Source organism: Dreissena polymorpha, chromosome 3, assembly GCF_020536995.1.
Source record: "Dreissena polymorpha isolate Duluth1 chromosome 3, UMN_Dpol_1.0, whole genome shotgun sequence".
Taxonomy (NCBI): Eukaryota; Metazoa; Mollusca; class Bivalvia; order Myida; family Dreissenidae; genus Dreissena; species Dreissena polymorpha.
Window position 1 is genome coordinate 96,647,726 of NC_068357.1, and position 23,019 is coordinate 96,670,744.

Genomic DNA, 23,019 nt, shown 5'->3' on the forward strand with positions numbered 1-23,019 from the left:
ATACTAAATTGCTTATTACAGTAATAAATGACATTTGATACACTGGGAACTGGGGACCATACCGGTATGTCATTTTCCAGGTAATGAAATATGGCAAAGTCTTGCAGCATTTATTAGGAAACGTAAACCGTGCAAGGGGGGCTATTTGGATCCTCTTTCAACTGAAATTGCCTCATAATAATACATTCTGCCACTTAGGACCTGTTACATAATTGCCTTTGTTTTTATGAATTAGATGTTGAAGATGAGTTTCATTATGTTTGTTAATGTCATTTATAAGTTGATATAACAAGAAACTACCTAAAGACATATAACATTAGACTCTGTTTATGAATTCCACTAATTGCTGAATACAAAAAATAATGTTAAACTTGTTAAATTAGGCAAATTTGTAAAAGAAGTTCTGATTTTAAGAAATAATATTTCTAATGTTACTTAACTTTAACTAGTAATCCTCCATATATAACAAGTATTTTACTTAGCCTCTTTGTAACTGTATACGATTCTGCTTATGTTTATTTTATTACTATGTTTATCTCTGTGACATAATTGTATTTGAAATATCTAGTGTTTAGAAGATGTACCGTAAAAAGTTGTGTATAAGGCGCACTTTTTTACCCCAAAATTTCATTTTAAAAACTTGATGCGCATTATGCACAACTACAGCCATGCCAAGACATTTTTTCGCTGTCAGTTACCCAGTAGCGGTAATTCGCATCATTCTGTTTTCCGGTGTTTTATCTGTAACTATGTTAATAATAGTGTTATATTGACGATCTGAATAAGATGAACAAACATTATAAAGTTAACATATATATTTTCTATCTTTTTCAGGTACGTACAGAGCATTGAAATCAAATAAATTTGAAGAAGAGAATGAAAAACGAGGAAGCCATTTTTATTTAAATGTTATTGTTTACTTTTCCCACAATATTATACCCTACTGTACTAGGGTTACACAATTTATTTGGGGGCACTTGTCGATTTACAATAGTATGTCGGCAAGGTATTTCCCGATATATTTAAGATTATTTTTCTTGCTTTTCAAATGTGTTAATAAAATTGATGCTGTGTTTGTTTACACGTTTTCATACGTCTTGTCAAGATTGAGGATGTGATTATTGAGCAATTTGCGTCACCTGTCAAGTTTTGTGTAGCTGGGCTATTATCAAAACATGCGAACCGGCAAACGGCTTCACACCTCCATTGTTTGTTTATCGCCGGTAATGTCGTGATGGTGTTGAGAAGTTTGAGTCGTTAAAGTCTCCTGTCAATTTTAGACACTCGAAAAGAACGCATGATATCTGCATTGTAAATAAAACGCGCTGTTGTGAATTAGTCATGCATGAATAACCAGGTGACAATACCAATCAATAATGTCAGTTTCTTAGTTATAACTAATCCATCCGTTATGTGTACTCCACGATAAAATCGTGGACAGTTACTTCGGAGACATATGATGAAAACCTTGATGGTATCCTCGTGGAAAGTGTGCATTTCATGCATAATTCATTTAAATCCAAACATTTATTTTTACGCATAATATGATTTAAAAAAAACACCAACTAGTTGTATCGTTATCGTCTTAAAAATAATTTATAATTGAAGCAATAAAAGAATACGTAAGATCGGCAATGTAAATATAACGATTTTCAGTTAGCCTGCGGTACGGAAATTTTCCCCCGATTTTTTTGCTTCCAAAACTTTTTTTCCCGATTTTTAGCTTTAAAAAGTAGATGCGCGTTATACATAAATGCGCGTTATACACAACGTTTTACGGTACACTGTGCAAGTCTGAATAAATATTGGTCTTGTATAAACCAGACAATAAATCTGCTCCTATTTTATAGACATTTGTTTAAAATCTCCAAACCAGAATTGTCTTGATTCTGCACACTGATAAAACTTTGGATTAAAATTTTTGTAACACAGAAATTTTCCTTTTTCATTACATTTTGCTAATTAAATTGGTAAAAGGGCATTTTCATTCATTTATGCCCCCTTTGAAGAAGAAGGGGTTTATTGTTTTGCTGAATGTCAGTACTAAGGTTGGTCTGTCTGTGGGTAGACCAGTTTGTTTCCAATCAATAACTCGTCAACTATCAATTGACTGATTGGCTTCATACTTCATACTTAACATGTGCATTGGCCTTGGACAGTAGATGACTTCTATTGAAATTGGGGTCACTAGGCCAAAGGTCAAGGTCACTGTCACAATAAGTGTGAAAATCCTTTCTGATCAATAACTTGTCAGCGAATTGACCGATTGGCTTGATATTTCACATGTGCATTGGCCTTGGACATTAGATAACCCCCATTTGAAATTAGGGTCACTAGGTCAAAGGTCAAGGTCACTCACAATAAGTGTGAAAATCATTTCTGATCATTAACTGATCAATAATTTGACGGATTGGCTTTATACGTTACATGTGCATTGGCCTTGGGCAGTAGATGACCCCTTTTGAAATTTTGGTCACTATTTTAAGGGTCACTGTGACATTAAGTGTTAAATTAGTTTCTGCTCGATATGTCATTAAGTGATAGGTGTCAAGGCCCTGTTTGGGGTGGCATCTGTCTCCGACTGTGGAGCTCTTGTAGGCAATTACAATCAATTTATTACATTAAACACAGTTGTTTCATGTAAGTTTCTCCACTTTGTGTGCAGTCTGACTTGAATGAATGAGTTGTATAAATGTTACAAAGCTGTGTAAGTTCTCATACCCATGTGGCCATGAGTCATGTATTATTGATTCCTTGGCGAAATGTTGTTCATGATTTCATGAACACTTCAAGCCAATCAGGAATTGTTCATGAACCATTCTCAAAAAGTTCCTGATCTTGGTTCATTAACTTTTGGACATGAACTGTTCTTAAGACACGTTCATGAATAGTTTATGAATTTTTGTTGAACACTTCAAAGTTCATGAACAGTTCTTCATTTAACCATAAATACTTAGTAATGAACATTTAATGAATAATTATTTCTGATGACTTTTCTGAGAAAGTCTTTGAGGATCCATCATGAATAATTCATAAATTCCTTTGTGCTAGATGTTTCATAAATATTTTTGAAAGTAATATTGAAATGTCTAGCATACTAATCTTGTAGATTTGTGAAACCTGTGAAGTTAGTATGAATATGCATAGTACTTTCACCACTGTAAGTAAGAGTTCTTGACCTGTTCTAGAGAAGTTTAAGAACATTTGTACAAGAACTGTTCCAGAACTGCCTTCAGGAACAGTTCAATAACTTTTTAAGGACCTTTCCTGTTCTTGATTTATTCTTAAACTATTCTTGAACACTTTAAGAACTTTTTTGAACATGTTTCCTTCTTATGTTCTTAAACAGATCTACACAATGTTTTTTAACATATGATTGACTTTTTAAGAATCCAATATGTTCTTAAAAGTATCTGTCATTGTTCTTGGAAGACTTAAAAGACAAGTTTAAGAATGTTTTAAGGACATCTTATTTCAAGAACAGTTTAAGATGATATCACGAACTCAAACATGTACATTGCATTGCTGTTTTTACAAAGGAAGAATATTGTGTGCACAGGAAGTTGAAACAGAGGCACATGGTTTATGTTATGTTTGAAAATGTAAGTCTTTAATAAATTAACCGCTGAACTGATCAGTCATTGGTTCCATTTCAAGTTCTTTGGCACTGTAAGTGTAACCATTTCAGGGAAACCATTGATTAGTAAATGATTCTTGAACTGAAAATGAGACAATTCATAATATTTTCAATACATTAATTATTCATGAACATATAGTGCAAAGATGTATTATGAAATTTAAAGAGTATTATCAAACCACTTGTATCACAGTTATCAGGGCTTTCGCTGTCGTTCGCCAAATTCGCCATTGGCGAAAATTTCGCAAATTCGGCGAATAAAATTCTTGGTTGGCGAAAATGCTCGGCGAAACATTTTTAAAATTCGGCGAATAAAATTCTCGGTTGGCGAAAATGCTCGGCGAAAGGTTTTTTGCCTGTCAAGAACCATCCCAGATAGTACAATCTTTAAACCGTCGACTGTGCGTCAATACATCATCGTGTTATTAACCAGAAAATTTGATACGCAGTCTGCAGCAACACCGGTCAGAACCGGTCATCGAAACAAAGGAAACTTGCTGGTGCATTGTGTACTGGGAGTGACGTCACCATCTATGTATAGAACGCTTGCTGGTGTGAAAACAAAAGGTGTTATCGAACATTATGTCAATACCACTGACCTGGCAAAAGCATTTAACAAAAAACTATTTCTTCACAAAACACATGAAATCTTGTTTCAACAGGAATTTGAGAGCATTTCTGTTTAATAGTTTCATTATTATAATATTTTGGGAAAGGTAAAGTTTGATTAAGAAACCAACAATTTCGGAAATAAAAAGTATACCATTCTGACACCCGTTGTAATATATTTCGGGTATGTTAAAATTTCGGACATTTAAAGATACGGACATTTATGTGTTTGTTTGTTGTTGATAGTTTGTAAAACTATGTTTTATCATATTTCAGGCAACTAGAACGGATGGTGGCAATTATTTGGGCCTTTCTGTCAAGAAATATGCGTGAAAAACATTCATTTATTTGAGCCTAGAAATCATCCACCACTTACAGAAAATGTTTTAACAACAGATGCTGTCAAAGCTGATGTATATCATATCCAAATGACCAAATATAACTGTTTAACAATATGAAGTGAGATGCTTTGATAATAAAGCATCTTTATCTTGATCAACTGTTAATGTTTTGCAAAGATTGAAATATGTGCTCAAGAATGAATATCTTTAATATAATGAAAATGTGCTTATTTTGTAAACAATGTGAACTGAACATGTGCTTATGATGTATGTATAAACTGATATTCTGTAATGTAGAATAAAAGTATGATTATTACATTGATGTATGTATATCTAGATGTATGCATATCTATAATTGTTTTTTGTTATAAACTGATATTCTGTTATGTACAATATTTTAAAAGGATGATTATAGTAATAAATATATTTAAGCTTCATATTATAGTTATTTGTGTTCTTACACCCCTAGACTTTCACGAGGCGGTCCCAAATGCTTGGCAAAAACTTTGGCTACAGTTTCTAAAATTTGGCTACAAAAAAATCCAATTGGCTAAAATGTTGGCTAAAGAAATTTTTGAGCCAGGGGAAGCCCTGAGTTATTAGTGTTATATTTAAATTATTGTTATATGTTGCTATCAATATGTTAAGTGCTAATACAAGACTTGTTTCTTCTTACCCTGACCTGTTTGTTGAGCTTTGGTAACACTTATGATAACCTTTGCATAAATTGACAAATTCTTGTTCATGAATAGTTCATGAACACTTCATGCCACCTCAGTTCATGAACTCTTGAAGAACTATGGTTCATGAACTATTCACTAACAGTCCGTGAACAGAAAATGAGCCATTGAAAAATAGAAGAAAAATGTTCATGAACTGTTCATGAACAGCAAAACCCTGAAGAATTTTTCAAGAATTGTGTTGTTCATGAACTGTTCGAGAACACTTCATGCCATTGGTGTTCATGAATAGTTCATGAACATTTCATGCCATAATGGTTCAAGAATAGTTCATGAACACTTCATGCCATATGGTTCAAGAATAGTTCATGAACACTTCATGCCATTAGGTTTCAAGAATAGTTCATGAACACTTCATGCCATTAGTGTTCATGAACAGTTCATGAACTAACATTTCAAGAACATTTCACAGACGTGGCTCATTTTCTGTTCACTGACTATTCGTGAACAATTCATGAACTTAGTTCACGAACAGTTCATGAACACTTCACGAATTATTCATGAACTGCAGAACAACATTTCGCAGGGGTTGAATTGTATGAAATTAGTTGTTGCCTAACTTAAACATCTTTAAGCACTTAAGGTGACTGAGAACTTCCCAATGTGCACAATGCAGCACATCGACACACAACCAGTTTACCTTATGAGAATATGATGGAACAAAAGAGTATCACACATTTTTTTTTAAAGGAACTATATTTAAGCCCCCCCCCCCCTTCGAAGAAGAGGGGGTATACAGAGCTCAACATTAACCTAAAAAACAACTTGCCCTGCCAGGCAAATACTTAGAAAAATCTACTAGCCCTGAACGTAAAGACACTTGTCCAAACATGAAATATCACATTAACTGTAAACCTCATATTTTTTAATAAAGATCAAAATTATACACCACAAAACCTTTTTTATTTATTTCTATTTTTTTTTTTTTAAACCTATGTATTTAAGCTCGATTGCATAACAAGCCTAAGCTTATATGAAACACTCTCGAGTCCGTTTCCTTGGTGTCTATGGGGGAGATCTAAAGAACGCTCCAACAGTGGGGATCGAACCCATGACCTCCCGATGGCTAGGCGGACACCATATCCTCTACACCACGGCGATCTTTTTAATTTTTGAACATATAACAAAATGGTTACAGCAATTAAAGTCTAAATTAAATGCTGTTTGTTCATTTTTGCACTTGCTCGGGCGACAACTAGATTATAAAATAACTTGCCCGGACCCAACTTTTACTTGCCAGGGGCAATAGGACAACCGTTAATGTTGAGCCCTGGTATATGGTTTTGCACATGCCGGTCGGTCGATCCGTCGGTCGGTCTGTCCACCAGATTGTTTCCGGATGATTACTCAAGAACGCTTAGGCCTAGGATCATGAAACTTCATAGGTACATAGATCATAACTGGCAGATGACCCCTATTGATTTTCAGGTCACTAGGTCAAAGGTCAAGGTCACAGTGACTCCAAATAGTAAAATGGTTTCCAGATGATAACTCAAGAATGCTAAGGCCTAGGATCATGAAACTTCATAGGAACATTGATCATGACTGGCAGATGACCCCTTTTGATTTTCAGGTCACTAGGTCAAAGGTCAAGGTCACAGTGACAACAAACGTATTCACACAATGGCTGCTATACTACAACTGACAGCCCATTTGGGGGGCATGCATGTTTTACAAACAGCCCTTGTTATAGTAGAATGTAACTATGTAGTATAATATACCAAAAGGTTGAATTGTAAATACTGGTTAACAATTATAACAGATTTTGTTCTTTATAGCTTTTAAATATTTCCCCGGTAGGGTGGCATATAGCAGTCTGTCTGTCCGTCCGATATTAAGCTGACTGAGCTGAGCTGGTATGTGAGTTAATCTACAATTGATCTAGAGAAGCTGTTTGAGTTTTGTTGTGGTCCTTTGATTTTTGGCAAAGTTATGGGCCTTGGACTTCGAAATGTTCACTATAAGAACAGTTTGCCGGAGGGTTTTTAACGAAATGCTTTCAGATATTTAGCTGATTTTTTTATATGTTATTCTACCTATAACATGACTTACAGAGAAAGTGTGAGTTTTGTTACAGACCATTGATTTTTGGTGAAGTTATGGGCAGTGGACTTAACAATTTTCTCTAAAATAGCTGCTGTGTAACTTTAAAGGGCAGTCGGCGGCATTGTGTTTAACAAACACAGGTCTTGTTTATTTTAGCTTTTTCTGTTATCGTGCCAAAAGGAATGAATGAACATGAACAAATACACCTACACCATATGAAAAAATACACATGATTATCTAATGAACAAATACACATCCAATTGTTAGTTAGGCTGACATAAGGTATAATGTTTAAGAGACATCGTAAATTGACCTTAAAGTGCAACCTAAGCTTGTTATTTGTAGCGATCCGTTCAGAAAGTAGGCAGTAGGCTTGGTTAATGCACATCAGATCCAGTGTCAAAAATCGCGAATGAAAGTTAATAAAATATTACAAACTGTAAACATCGCTAATCAATTAATAGAAAAAAATGAATACTTATTATGTATACCCATCAATATAAGTGCTAATACTGATCATATTTACTGATAACACTAGTTAAGTGGAGTTTTTTTTTGGTGAAGAGAGATGTATTAATGTCAATTTAATGATGATATATTGCGCATTGTTGATTTAAATAGGGATTTTGAAAGTATTTCTATTGAAATTTTATTTCAGCAATTATATAAGAAAGTTGTCAAAACCGCATGTAGGATTGGATCTTGAAGACAAATTCACAGATATTGTTTTAATATTGATGATTAACTAATAATATAACTTTCTTATTAGCAGATAAAATTACCAGATTTTTGTGGTGTAATTAAAATCATTTATAATTATTGACTTACTCAAAAATAGGTTGAATTCCATATAGGATGAATTCCTTATATGCTGAATTCCTTACAGGCTAATTCCTTATATTTTTTGCAAAAAAGAGAAAATTTGCTGCTGGTTATATTTTATAATAACAATAATTATTGCTTATTAAAAATTAAAATTATTTTATTATTTTTATTTTATTATTTATAGTATTATTTGTGTCATTATTATTATTATTATTATATAAATAATTATCATTATAATCACAAAAATAATATACAGGTAATAATAATAATAATACTGATAACAGTAAAAATAATAATTATACTCATAAAATTAATGGATACAAAAATTGAAAACATAAATACTAATCAACAGTTGATGATGCTCTTAGTTATTTACAAAGTGTTGACATAGACGTAACAGATAGTACATTAAATCAATCACAGAGAGCAGAATTAGAATCAAAATTATATGCAGATAAGGTTAACATCCTACTTTAGGCAGGTCTGAATTGCTGTAAATATCTATTCATCATCATCGAATGTTTTGTGAAGTGACAGTACAATTTCTAGTAAGCATTTCTTTAGGGAATTACTTAGACATGTGTCATTGAAACTTAACACTGGATGATGATGGGATTGGAAAATGTATTATGGCATTCCTATTTCTTTGTTTTAACATTTGAAAGTGTCGTCCCTGATTAGCCTTTGCAGACTATTCTGGAGCCTCACTTTACGCACATGCATTAAACCCCTTTTTGCAGAGCACAGCCAATATATTTGTGTGCAATTGTAATTTTTTTTAAAAAGAAGTCTCTAAAGTCATGAAGGACATTCAGATAAAGTAAACTGGACCTTGTTGTTCCTAAAAATGGATAACCTAGAAGTCAAGAAGTTTACATACATTTGTTCTTGTACAATAGTATATGGTATGTATATGATATGTCTGAACTGTGTGTCAAATGGTGTAAATGATATGAGTTTTCTATCTGCAATTGTGTTAATGCTTCACATGTTTTTATCAATAGATTTCTATTAGTTATATATTTAATTGCCTTAGTGGTAAAATGACATTTTTGTCAATATTGGTTGACCATGGCATACCATGATTGGACGTCATACTATGCTGTGGCATACATGACCACAGGGCCCTCAATCTATCAAATCTGCTGCCGAAATTCGGCGGCAGTCCCCCACCTGAAAAGTATACTTTTTTCCCCTTTTGGGGGGAAAATTTCCCCCCCCCCCGAAAAAAAAAAAAACTTTTTTTTTTTTTTTTTTTTTTGTTAATAGAAAGATGTGTCTCATGATAATTATATCTCAATTCTATTTCAATTTAATCGTTTCAAACATACTAAATTATGAAAAATGCAATGAATATAGTGCAAACATGTACAAATGAAATAATGAGAGAGTAAGTAAAAAATTCCCCCAAAAAGGGAAACGCCGCGAAAATTCCCCCTTCTAAGGGCTGCGGATCCCTTCCCCCAAAGTAGTGTGAGGGCCCTGGACCATGGCTTTGAAGAAGCTGAACATGTATAGTTGCCAATAGTTTACAAAAACAATATTTTTAATAAGTTATTATGTGTAATAACTGGCAAGTAACAAGAACCTTGGCAGTTCTGTTGTACATTAATATTTATATTTTAGAGGCAAATAATAATGAGGGTCAGGATTCATAATTGAGGGAATAGGGTAGAATATCTATCGACCATTGTATATGGAAATGGGGAACAAAGATCCAGATAATGGTCAGTTTTGGTGGAAAATTTACCCTGATAAAATGAAGGACTATTTTCGTCAGGATGACACTCCATTTGATATAATGAAACATCCTCTTAAAGATGGTTGTATATTTGACTCTGAAACGTTTGAGAATGATACTAAACAAAGACTTGGAAAGAAGACAAACTGTCATTCCTCGGTGCTCCAGCTAGGTTTTATAAAGGGCAGGGGGTAGGAGGGGGGGGGAGGGGGCAATTTTTGTCAATCTCAATTGCGCAGTTTTTTGTTAAAGGGGCACTTTCAAGTTCGCATTTGTATCTGCAATGCTCCCTGTTGCATATTAAGTTTTATATTATTAATAATTGTTAGAATATTAATTCAATTTTTATTAAACCATGCAAATAAAATGTCTACATGAGGGATAAATGAATAACAATGCACTAAGAAATTTATGAATTATTATATCTCTCAAAATTATTTAAAAAAAGGTAGACACTTTGACATAACATGAACTGACTTTTCCTATGTTTAATTGTGCACATTTTGTGCCATCTGAGCCCTTTTCAATGTAGCTTTCAGGCTACATGTAGCTTTTAACTTATTAAAGACGTGGAAATTGAATTTTCAGTTTAATAAATCAACCATTCTTTCTGTCTCCCAGATGTATGATATCTAGCACAGATATGATGGTTGATGTGAAAAAAAACAATTTCATTTCCCAATAGCCCTATATTTTTCTAAGAGAAATGGAATTAAGTTAAATTACTTGGCTTTCAGCATTCGTCTGGAAACAATGTTCACACATGAAAAAAACAACCTGTAACACACATTCACTGATGTTTTTGATATTTTCCACTTGAGTTCTCATCATGAAGTATAAATTTCACTTATTTTTTTCCATATTTTTCACTTGAACTCACACAATGAAGTATAAATGTCACTGATGTTTGCAAAAAAAAATTCACTTGAGATCACACCATGAAGTATAAATTTCACTGATGTTTTCCATAGTTTTCACTTGAGTTCACACAATAGAGTATAAATTTCACTGATGTTTTTCATATTTATGCCCCCGAAGGAGGGCATATATAGTGATCGCACTGTCTGTCTGTCTGTCCGTCCATCTGTCTGTCTGTCCATCACACTTTGCGTTTAGGTTTCGAAAAATGCTCATAACTTCTGTCGCTTCAGATGTAACCTTCATATTTGGTATGCATGTGTATATGGACAAGGTCATTCCATACGCACACAAATTGTGACCCCTGTGACCTTAACCTTGAACTTAGGGTCAGCGTTTAGGTTTCAAAAAATGCTCATACATGTAACTTCTATCAAAGCGTTTATAGGGGGCATATGTCATCCTTTGGTGACAGCTCTTGTTTATTCTTGAGTTCACACCATGAAGTATAATTTCACTGATGTATTCCATATTTTTCACTTGAGTTCACACCATGAAGTATAAATTTCACTGATGTTTTCCATATTTTTCAGTTGAGTTCACACCATGAAGTATAAATTTTACTGATGTTTTCCATATTTTCACTTTCCTTCACACCATGAAGTATAAATTTCATGGATGTTTTCCATATTTTTCACTTCTTGCCAAACAGAAGTATGCGTGTTTTTTTCAGTATCCAGAACATGGCTTTTATGGCATTGCGGACAAGATCTTGCTGTTCCGACATGATGCCACCTCCGCCAATGTGCTGCAGATTGTCAACCACCCGGGGGACATCATAGAAGGCTGTCTGGTCGAGGTCGTGTTGTCAGGTAACCAAGCAATATTTAATGGTTGTTCAACATAAACATCGTTAAAACCTGTCAAATCTGTAAAGTGTTTTATGCAATCAATAAATGCCGAGTGTTCTGAAAAAGAGTGTTATGAAATTCAGACTAGAATGTATGGTCAAGTAATGATGCATCAAATGTATTTTACTCTTAATCCATCCCTATTTATCTATCTACCAATGTTTTCTGTAACAATTACTATGGACATTAAAAAAAACTGTGTTTCTTAAAGGTACCACAATGACGAAGAAAAGAAAAGTTGTAAAATACCATTTTTTTACAATTATTAGTTTAAATTGATTAAATATCACGGCTTTGAAGTAATGTAATATACCAGTTGTGATATTTTAATCTTTATAAAATAATAATTGTAAAAAAATAAAGTATTTTACAACTTTTCTTTTCTTAGTCGTCGTGGTTGACGGTACATTTAAGGTACTTGTTCAGGTTGCTTCGCTCCTTTCTGTTTGTAAAATAGGCTTTGTCAAATTTTATTACAGGGACTTGTTCACAATTTGGCAAATTGAAAATTTTCAATAAAATTGTCATAGATTAAAATATTATGTATGCATCATATTAAAACAAGCAAAATAACTGACTGAAAAAAATGTTAAAAAAATCTATGGTTGTTAATTAAAAATTGTTGATCAAAATTCTAACGCTTTTCATCGATAACTTACCAAAGTGTGTATAGTCATAGGGTTTTAACTACATGTACATTGCAGATTCTAACACAGAATAGTGTACATGTAGTTAAAATTAAGTTTCTAGTTGGTTTTTGCTTTTAGAGGTTGGGTTGCCAAGGTAGACACATTTTTATGACCCCAAGTCTATACTGGGGGACATATTGTTTTTGCCCTGTCTGTTTGTTGGTTGGTTTGTTGGTTTATGTCAAACTTTAACATTTGCCATAACTTTTGCAATATTGAAGATAGCAACTTCATATTTGGCATGCATGTGTATCTCATGGAGCTGCACATTTTGAGTGGTGGAAAGTCAAGGTCATCCTTCAAGGTCAAAGGTAAAAAAAAGTAAAGTCAAAGCGGCGCAGAAGGGGACATAGCGTTTCTGACAAACAAATTTCTTGTTGTCTGTGTTCTTATCATTATTTCAAACTATTCCAAGTGTTACAGCTTTTTTTATTTTTTATTTATGTACTGATATATTTGTTTCTATACAGGAATATGTAAGCACATCCCTTTAGTTTGATATTCAACCATTGGCTTTCATTAAGAACAGAAATATAAACGTCCTTGATTGACATGTCACAGCTGATCAATGACAGGTCACAGCTGATCAATTCACTACCTTGGAATATTATTTTTAAATTGCCACCTATTACAATAGTATACTACCTTATAAGTTGCACCTGTCTCTCACAATTAACCATTTGCATGCTGGGAAATTTGTCGTCTGCTAAAATGTTGTCTGCTGAATTTCTAAAATTAGCATTTTCTTCGATTTTTTGGCAAAGAATACTATCAGAATAGCAAACAGTTTGGATCAAGATGAGACGCCACATTCTGTGGCGTCTCATCTGGATCCAAACTGTTTGCAAAGGCCTTCAGAATTCGGTTGCAGCACTGAAAGAGTTAACTGGATGAATGTGAGAAAGGTGCAAAATGAGGCAATACAAAGTTATTCAAAGCAAAATGACACCAATGGAATTCTTTCTTTACTGAATTCAAATGCGTTTTACTAAAATATTTAAAACTTGAATGCTTGATTTTGTAGGATACACTTCAGAGCTCAGTTGTAATTACTTGATATTCATGTTATACAGAGTAATGAGATTATAGAAATAGATTCTGAAAATAACCATTTAGAGCACAAGCAACATGGTTCACAGTATTTGTTTAAAGGAAGTTTTAAATGTTTTTAACATTCATGGGCTGACATTAAGACAATGTCATGGCTAAAAGTGTTCCGTTTTTTTTCGGAATTTCCGGCTTTTTTTAAGCCCCGGAGGACGATCTCTCAATTCGTCCAGAATTGATGAGAAAGTTGGGGGAGGGGGGGGGGGGTAGGTGGTCCGCGAATATTTCCAATCGAAACCGAGATCTAAAGAATCTTTAAAAAGATGCGTAACTACATGTATAACACGTGTGCGTACTGGAATCGATAGCCATGGCCACTAAAGGGGCCAGTTTAACAGATAAGTGATAATAAACTCCTTCACATGCACCCGGTGTCGGGTTTTGAGGCATCTGCTATCTGAGAATTTCTATTTTAAGACATTCTGCGCATAAATTACGGAGTTAAAATCGGAATTACGGAAACAACAAACATCTTGCGGATGCTCCGGAGATAGTCGATGTATCTCGATTATCATTATTCTGTACAAAAAATCACTATCGGGTCTAAATGTATCGACAGAAATGCCCTTATATGGTCGCGGTAACCAATGGCAGCTGGTTTGATTGTATGTATTTAGTTTTCGCGATTTTCGTTTCTGAGCATACGAAAACGGAGTACATACATTGAACGTTGTAATATTAAAAAAATCATGAAGTTTCTTCCCGCGGGTTACAATACTAAAGTATTGGAGAGTGGAGAGAAAAATAAATGGAATTGGAAGTGGCTGTCTAAAGTTATGAAACATGTAAAAAGGCAAGACCGTTAAAGTTATTTTAAGTGTTCACCCATGCAATGTCTTATCCATGCAACCGCAGTAGTCAGTAGCTGGGTAGGCATATCTAAGTAATGCTCGATTGGTACCGTCATATCCAAGGTGCGGACAATATACTTAAAATTATTTCACTTAGATTGTCACAGTTTAATGCGTATATGCTTGTAAATAAAGGAATTTTGGCGGCGATGATATTTTTGTGTCTGCAGAATTATAGTCTTTGTCTGTTTGTTTTTTCAAACATACAATTAGTGTTTTTCCCAGGCCATTTTAGCGTGGCGAAAAGCCACGCCGCCCTCCCGGATCGCCACGCTGCCCTTTTTAAAGGCAAATTTCGCCACGCGCCCTTTTTTTCAAAGGCAAATTTCGCCACGAAATTTGCCTTACGATCTAACTTGGTCCGCAAAATCAGCTTCCTTGATTGTCTGTGACGCTCCGACTGTGCTTGATTTACTCGAGAGGCGTCAACGTCTAATCGACTATATTTAATTGAGCAGATTTAATCTATAACAGTGCTCGATTAGGTCTTACTGGCTGCCCCAAAGCTGTGAATTAGTCATGCGTGAATAACCCCGTGTCAGTATCAATCGATAATGCCGGAGGCTATGTTATACCAAGCGCATTTTTCGCTCGGCAATGTGTACTTCTCCACGATATAATCATTACTTCGGAGACATTTGATGAAAAATTCGATGTTATTCTTGTGGCAATTGTGCTTTGCATGCATTATTCAGTTATATCAAAACATATTTTTTTACGCATAATTACTTTTAAATTCACAAACAAATTTATTCTTTATCGATTTCGTCTTTAAGATAATTAGATCTAATTATTGAAATAATTACCGAGACGTATACCAATTTAACAAAATACTAATCGCGTATACGATTTAACGTTGCTATGCGCACCTGTCGCTTACATCATTTGACATTTTATCAACATGGCGGACTATACAGAATTAAATTGTGACTCGGCAAAAATGGCAAATAACGTTGTAAACGATCGAACTAACGATGGAGATTATACATTAAGAAGGAATAAATGAAATGTCTGTGATAATCAACGATGCATAAAAATGTTTTAGATAGCAACAACATAATTTATTTATTTGTAATCTACTCGGTGGATGTATGTCACGGAAACGAGTGTTTGCATATTGTTAGAGATCAATTTACTCGCAATGTTATTTTAAACATCTGTCGAGATTATTGTTAGAAAATGGGATAAGACAAACATGGTTTCATTTATATGTTAGTGGATCTGTGTATAATCAGATTCATATGCATATATTGCTTTATTATGTTTGTCGTGCTGTACAGTTTATTGAAACAGCATGGAACTTAAATGTTCATTGCAAGGTAAATATATTAATATAAATCATAGTAAGTTAAATACATCTATTACCATTAAATGTGCTTGTTTATATGTTATTTTTTCCACAACTGCTTCGTGGAGCAAATAACATGGAACGTTTTTGCCCTTTTTTGCCTAAACTGCGCGCTAAAATGCCCTTTTTGAAAGTAATGCGCCATGCCCCTTTGCCCTCCTGGGAAAAACACTAACAATATATAGCTTGTGTTATCAAATAATCTTACTTATTAGACAACAAGAAATGGTCTGCAGCTGTATAAAAAATGCAATATAGTTTATAAGATATTATTATTTCTGACTCCTTCAAAATTCTAATATTCATTTCTGGACTTGTTTTTTGTTCCAAATTTAAAGCCAGGATAATGCATTCCTTGGCCATCTAAAATGCTATTTTCAAGGAGCTTCCTGGACCTGACCGGGGGCCGTCCAGCCCCCTGGCCCCAAGGTTTTTTTTTCAGGGTTTTTCAACCTTCCTTACTTTTAGCCATGCAATGTTTTTGTGGCAAACTCATAATTTATTGGCCAAGAACACAGTCAAAACATGGTATATCAGAATGTTGGTCAGTCAGTCGGCAAAAATGCATAGTTTATGGAGCGAACTACTTCCATATTTATAATGCAATTATTTATTGAAGATTCATTACCATATGAGTAGCATCCTGAGAGAACTGGGCTTAATGCATGTGCGTAAAATGTCGTCCCAGATTAGCCTGTGCAGTCCGCACAGGCTAATCAGGGACGACACTTTCTGCTTTTATGACATTTTTCGTTTAAATGAAGTCTCTTCTTAGCAAAAAAACAATTTAGGCGGAAAGTGTCGTCCCTGATTAGCCTGTGCAGGCTGCCTGTAGGCTAATCTGGGATGACACTTTACGCACATTCATTATGCCCAGTTTTCTCAGAACCCAGCTCACATGTATGGCTGTGCAAGACACTTTTCATGCCTCACAATATTCCACCTATAGCTGAGTTATTTGCACTTGAACTTGGCTGACAAAGTGATGCGGTACATTTGTCAAGTTTGTGACAAAGCTCTCGTTTAAAATGATTCAATTTATTTTTCCAGCCCAGGCCACCATGGAAGAACTTCAGATCCGACCTCACTTGTTGTTTGTGCACTCCTACAAATCACCACACTTTTGCGATTTCTGTGGAGAAATGCTTTTTGGACTCGTGAAACAGGGAATCAAGTGTGAAGGTACGTATTTCTGGCCTTTGCTCATGAATGCTTCTTGTTATTTCATTAGTCAGATTGCAAATGAATATTCATGAAAACATTAAACTTCTGACAGGTAATTCTCCAGGACAGGTAAGATGGGATAATGTAGTATGGATGAAATATATTTAGTGGGTTCCTTCACTTTTTCTTGTTGCAAGCTTTATAAGAACTGTTTAGATTTTTTAGGCTGCAAGTCAAATTTTGGACTTTGCGTGGTACCTTATCACAATATTGGTGATCAATTCATGAAATGGTGTGTCTTTACACCAATTGTAAGAAGAACAGCGTTGCTCCAAATCATAGTGTTATGTATGGTAGTACATGTAGGTGCCATTTAAAAAATTATCTCAGTTTATTTAGGGTGCATTGATGGTTTTCGTGCTAGAGTTCTGTTTATAGTCAATTATCAACCATATGTCTAGTACTGAGAGATCAGAATTAAAAGCAATCCTCGCTTTAGAGGTGATAATCTCACAAGGACCAGCCTTGCATTTCTTTACAACCAGATTCTTTCCATTTATTGGGATTATCCATATGTGTCTTGAAATATGAAAGACAAAACTTTGCTTATCTGATGAAAATTTTATTTTTTATAAGTTAACATCTCTGTGATAAGTATCCTAAAATTTAACTCGTGGTCTACATTACAATCATTTAGTGTCGTTAAGCCTTAACCTTATTAATGCTTAGCGTCTAGAAAAAAGGCCTTGGCAAACAGCGTAGACCCAGATGAGACGCCGCATCATGCGGCGTCTCATCAGGGTCTGCGCTGTTTGCTTAAAGGAATTTCTGTAAGAAATATTCCAATTATAGAAATAAATATACTAGACATCCCTAATTTTGGAAATAAATTGATCCAATTTAGAAGGATGGTAGAGTCCACTAGGCTTAAATGGGTTCATGTAAGTTACGCCGTATGGTGTGACTGAGTGGGAGGTTTAATATTTTAATAGAAAAGCCTCATACAAAAGTAATTACCTTCCTTCTCCAGTTTTCCATTTGCCAGTTGAGTTTCTTGTTCATAATTTGTTATCAAACAGACATGTCCTTTATCAATATGTATATCCGTTGGGAGTACATCCTAGTTGATGACAGTTTATAAACATCTGCATTTTTATCAGAAATTAAGAACAGGAATTATGGTCTGTTGTGTTATCTGTCAATACGCCAAATAAAAAGCATTACAAAATCAGAGATCTTAATGTGTTGTTTTCCTTCATTGTTTGTTTGAAAAATCGCAGGAGTTGGAAATAAACTTTTGAGCTTTTATCAAAGGGTTCCCTGATGGGAAATCTGCGTTAACATTTTCCACCTTTGTTGTTTAATTTTATTTCTGTATTTTATTGTTCTGTGGAGACTTATTCCCAGTCAGTCACTGGCTTGTGAAGAGAAAACAATATCTCTTTTGTCTGATGTTTCCTTTGTGTTGAAAGTTGATGACCAGTGTTATAATTTTATTTTCCTATTTGATGCCACTGTAAAGAAACTTCCACACAAGTCATAGGAGATTTCAAATTGCAATTATTTTATGGGAAAACAAAAATTGAAAAAAAGGTTTATATATGGAATTGCATTGTGTCTGTTATTTATATCAGTCTATTATGTGTAATTATTTACAAACCAGCTACGGTGGCATTTTACTTTATTTGCGAGACAATGTGTATGAAAATAAGCCTCGCTCTAGAAAAATAAGTTTAAATCCATGTTGGAAAAGCGTTGTTCCAGATTAGCTTGTGCAGTCAACACGAGCTTAATATCAGGGACAACACTTTAGCCAAAACCTCATTTTTGCTAAGAAGAGGCATCCTTGAAATATGGGAACAATGTTATACTAATTATGCCCCCCTTCGAAGAAGAGGGTATATTGTTTTGCACATGTCTGTTGGTCCGTCGGTCCGTCCACCGAATGGTTTCCGGATGATAACTCAAGAACGCTTAGGCCTAGGATCATGAAACTTCATAGGTACATTCATCATGACTGGCAGATGACCCCTATTGATTTTCAGGTCACTAGGTCAAAGATCAAGGTCACAGTGACTCGAAATAGTAAAATGGTTTCTGGATGATTACTAAAGAATGCTTAGGCCTAGGATCATGAACCTTCATAGGAACATTGATCATGACTGGCAGATGACCCCTATTGATTTTCAGGTCACTAGGTCAAAGGTCAAGGTCACAGTGACTGGAAATAGTAAAATGGTTTCCAGATGATAACTCCAGAATGCTTACACCTAGTTTTAATTAGTTATGTACTTTAGCAATGTATTGATTCATGTTTGGTTAACTGGGGATTTATTAAGTAACCTAAATTGAACGACATGACAAAATAGCGCAATTAAAAATGTTTATTTACATTTAAAACGCCTGCTTTGAGTATTATCCCCGAAAAGATTTCCATGTGCATAGGTGCCCAGACACTGAGAACTTCCTGAGGACTCAGGAATTTATGGATGCAACCTGGTAAAGAGTCAAAATGTAAACAAAGAGACAAATAAAACACTGATAAATTTTCAACGGAAAACTAAATGCGACTTCGTCCCCTTGGCTTATCTTAGAATTAATTCTCGCCTGTGCAGGAACGCCATAAATAAATTGAACCTTTGCTGTACTTCTTAAGTAATCCTAAGTCAGTTTCCACAGAATTATAACAGGTTTTTACTAAATTATTTTCACATTGTAGTGTATCATGGTTTAGTGGTAACCCTTCACAATCCATATAACAGTTTTGATACCCATTTAACTTAACCTATACTTAGTTTTGCTAATAGATTAATTGATACACAACAGGCACTAAGGCTCCCCCCTCTCCCACACCCCTGCGCCCTGTATCCCTCCCTGCTTACACACATCTCCTATGAATAATGGCCCTATGGGAGGGTCCCCCATTAATATACACCTACACAATTCCGTCGTATATAAACATATCAATAAAAAGGAGAAATAGAATGCATGTGTTGTGCTTACTTCTTTTCAACTTTATAAATTCACCATAGGATATACATTTATGTATTGTAAAATTGTAACTTATTGTTGATAAACTGTCTGTGTAAACGATGCAGTTTCTTTGGAGTAAATATATTTTTACGTGGGCTCCATAATTATGAAACGCAACAGAGAAGCTCTCAAATTTCGGTGGAGATATCCCTTGTCAAAAAAATAACCCACTTTCATACCAAAACACACTTAAACCAACATAAAACTGTGTTTTTTCTGAGTTTTTCTCAGCGGAAGTTGGTTTTTGCTATTAAAAGCGAGTTTTATGTGCGCTAAACTGTGCTTAACTGAGTTTAAAGTTGGTTATTTTAAGAAGATGTGTGTTTAAGCGAGTTTTTTTCTGTAAGGAGTCAGTTTTTTTGTGTCAAAAGTGAGCCTTTTTATTTATGAGTTGGTTTATGTGTGTTTAAGTGTGTCTTTTTGTTTTATAAGCGAGTCTTTTACAACAGAAGTTGATCCTTTTTAAACAGAAGTGGGTTTAAGCGAGTTTAAATTGGTCTTTTTGTAAATAATTTGAGAGCTGAAACCAGGCTGAAAGACTCACTTAAACACACTTTTCAATAAGTTGGTCTTTTGTTTATAAATAATACTCATCAATAAAACAAGAATTCTTCAAATAGGTCTTTGTTTCATGTTTATAGCCATTATATAATACAAGTCAATTGTAAAGGGGCTTTTTTACAGCTTGTTTGCCATTGTCCCTATTGTAAATGTGTGTGCTCCCCATAATTTTTTAGTGAATATTGGATGAAAATGGCTCTTTCAGAACATCACAGGTTCACAGATGGACAACAAGTATCACTGCCAAAAACTATAAAAATGATAAAACTTAGTTTTATACCTGAAAATGAAAGAGTTTGTGTTTCGCTTTGATTTTTTTCTTTATATTTGTTTTTATTATAAACAATATCTTATGATTGTTTTATGTCTTAAAATTTTTATTTTTTTTAAATTTTAAAACAATCTTATATGATTGTTTATATTTGTTTAAAACAGTATTTACTTGTTAAATCTGCATATTTAAATAATTATGGTATTGGAAACATTATTTTGGAAATAATCTATTAATTTGTGTACATAAGTTATGCAAGATTTTGATATTTTCATATGATACCATTGTATCCATTTTCTTAATTTGCAATAAAATAATATGATGCCAAACATGACCTGTGTTACATAAACAGTCAACAAAATAACAAGACAATACCTAAAAACACCCCTTTTCACACCACTAACAATAAACAGATAACAATCTGTCAGGCATTCAGAGCTAAACAGGGTACTGATTATCAGGGGCAGATAAGGCTACTGATAGGGTTTGCCCAGACATAAGGCTGGAATGAGGTATAAGACTTTTGATTGGTTCAATTTTTTGCACAGGAAATTATTTGAAAACAACAACTTTTGAAAAACAAGCTGGTTTCAGCAATTGAATTGAGCTAAATTAAATTAACATTAAGACTTATAATTGTTCTGTAAAATGTATTGAAATACTGTCAGCATGAAGTATTGTGTGATGAAAACAATGTGTATTTTACTACAATTTGGAAATCAACAATAAGTTTGTTGGAAAAGAAGTTCAACTGTTTTTTTTTTGAATACTGAAGAACAGTTTTAACAGGTTTGTATTGTCATTTCTTCATCCTTTTTTTATTTAGTTTACTGAATTAATTATGATCATTATTATATTTATGTATTGTCACTGGGAAATGTAAATTGATAAGTTAATGTATTGCAACTTAAAGGAAAAACAACACAATTTGAAGCAAAAATAGATGAACATACACATGACAAAGTGTAAATGTTGGGTACAGTGAATTATTGTGGTTGTGTTTTATGATTATTGTCATCTTTATTGTTATTTATAGATATTTCTGGTTACTACTGAACAGATTTCTTTCCCTCATATTTTAATTTTGAAGGTTAAACTCTTGCCCCAAGAGCAAAATCATGCTACCTGATGTATGGACTTTTACACCAGGCTTTGAATGAATAGTCTATCATATTTTTTCAGATGTCATAGCCAAAACCTTTGACAAGCCTTCGGTTGATGTTGAAGAAAAGATGAGAGGTTGTTTAAGGCATCTGCGGCTGATGCACAAGTAGACTGAAGTCTTTGTAAATAAAATGTGCTGTTAAAATGATTATTTAACCATTGTTTTCACTTTGTTATATAGATTTGCACCTGTTTCAACAACATTAACTTATTTTTATGCTCCCGGTAGAGTCTCATAAAGCAGTTGAACTGTCCGTCTGTCTGTCTATCCGTCCGAAAACTTTAGCATTGGTCATAACTTTTGCAATATTGAAGAAAGCAACTTGATATTTAGCATGCATGTGAATCTCATTGAGCTGCACATTTTGAGTGGTGCAAGGTCAAGGTCATCCTTCAAGGTCAGAGGTCAAAATCCAATGGAAGAAATAAGCAAAGAGAGATAATTTCTATACCTGCCAAATGATAAATAGAAATTTTATTTCAAAGCGGTGCAGTAGGGGGCATTGTGTTTCTGACGAACACATCCACATCTCTTGTTTGTATTTATTCCATACAATCTTACTTTTTTCAGTTCTATCTTTGTGTTCAATGTTATGTTATAACACTATTATATTTTATTATAACAATGCCATGTCTGTCAAAATAGTTTTATCATGCTGTGTATATGGATATATATGTAAAGTTTTATGTTTTATCGTTTGAAAAAAAGTAATTAGAATTTAATTTATGATATTTTTGTTCTTATCATAAAAAAGTTTTTCAGTTTTCAAGTGGGTGAAAAGTGGGTTTTTACTGAGCATTTAACAGGTTTTAAAGCTAGTTTTAACTGCGTTTAATCTGTGAAAAGCACACATTTAGCTCACTTAATGCTCAAATAAAAACCCACTTTTAACTCGCTTAAGAACAGGAAAAACCGACTTGATGTGTAGAAGCGGGTGTAAAAGCCAACATAAAGGAGAACACACTAACTTTTAACCAACTTAAGTTGGTAAAACTCGGTTTTAAAGCGTGTTTTAACTGCGTTTAATCTGAGTTAAGCACACATTTAGCTCACTTAACACTCAAACAAAAACCCACTTTTAACTCGCTTAAGAACAGGAAAAACCGACTTGATGTGTAGAAG

At 34.0% G+C, this 23,019-nt stretch overlaps 1 protein-coding gene across 4 annotated transcripts in view; it reads left to right on the forward strand.

Moving 5' to 3' along the window:
- LOC127875433 (serine/threonine-protein kinase D1-like) overlaps positions 1-23,019 on the forward strand; it is a 126,334-nt gene that overhangs the window by 20,467 nt on the left and 82,848 nt on the right. For all 4 annotated transcript variants that reach the window (XM_052420493.1, XM_052420492.1, XM_052420491.1 and 1 more), the window contains exons 2-3: positions 11,531-11,669; positions 16,754-16,885. In XM_052420493.1, the coding sequence (XP_052276453.1) occupies positions 11,531-11,669; positions 16,754-16,885 (271 nt within the window). The remainder of the gene's footprint in view (positions 1-11,530; positions 11,670-16,753; positions 16,886-23,019) is intronic.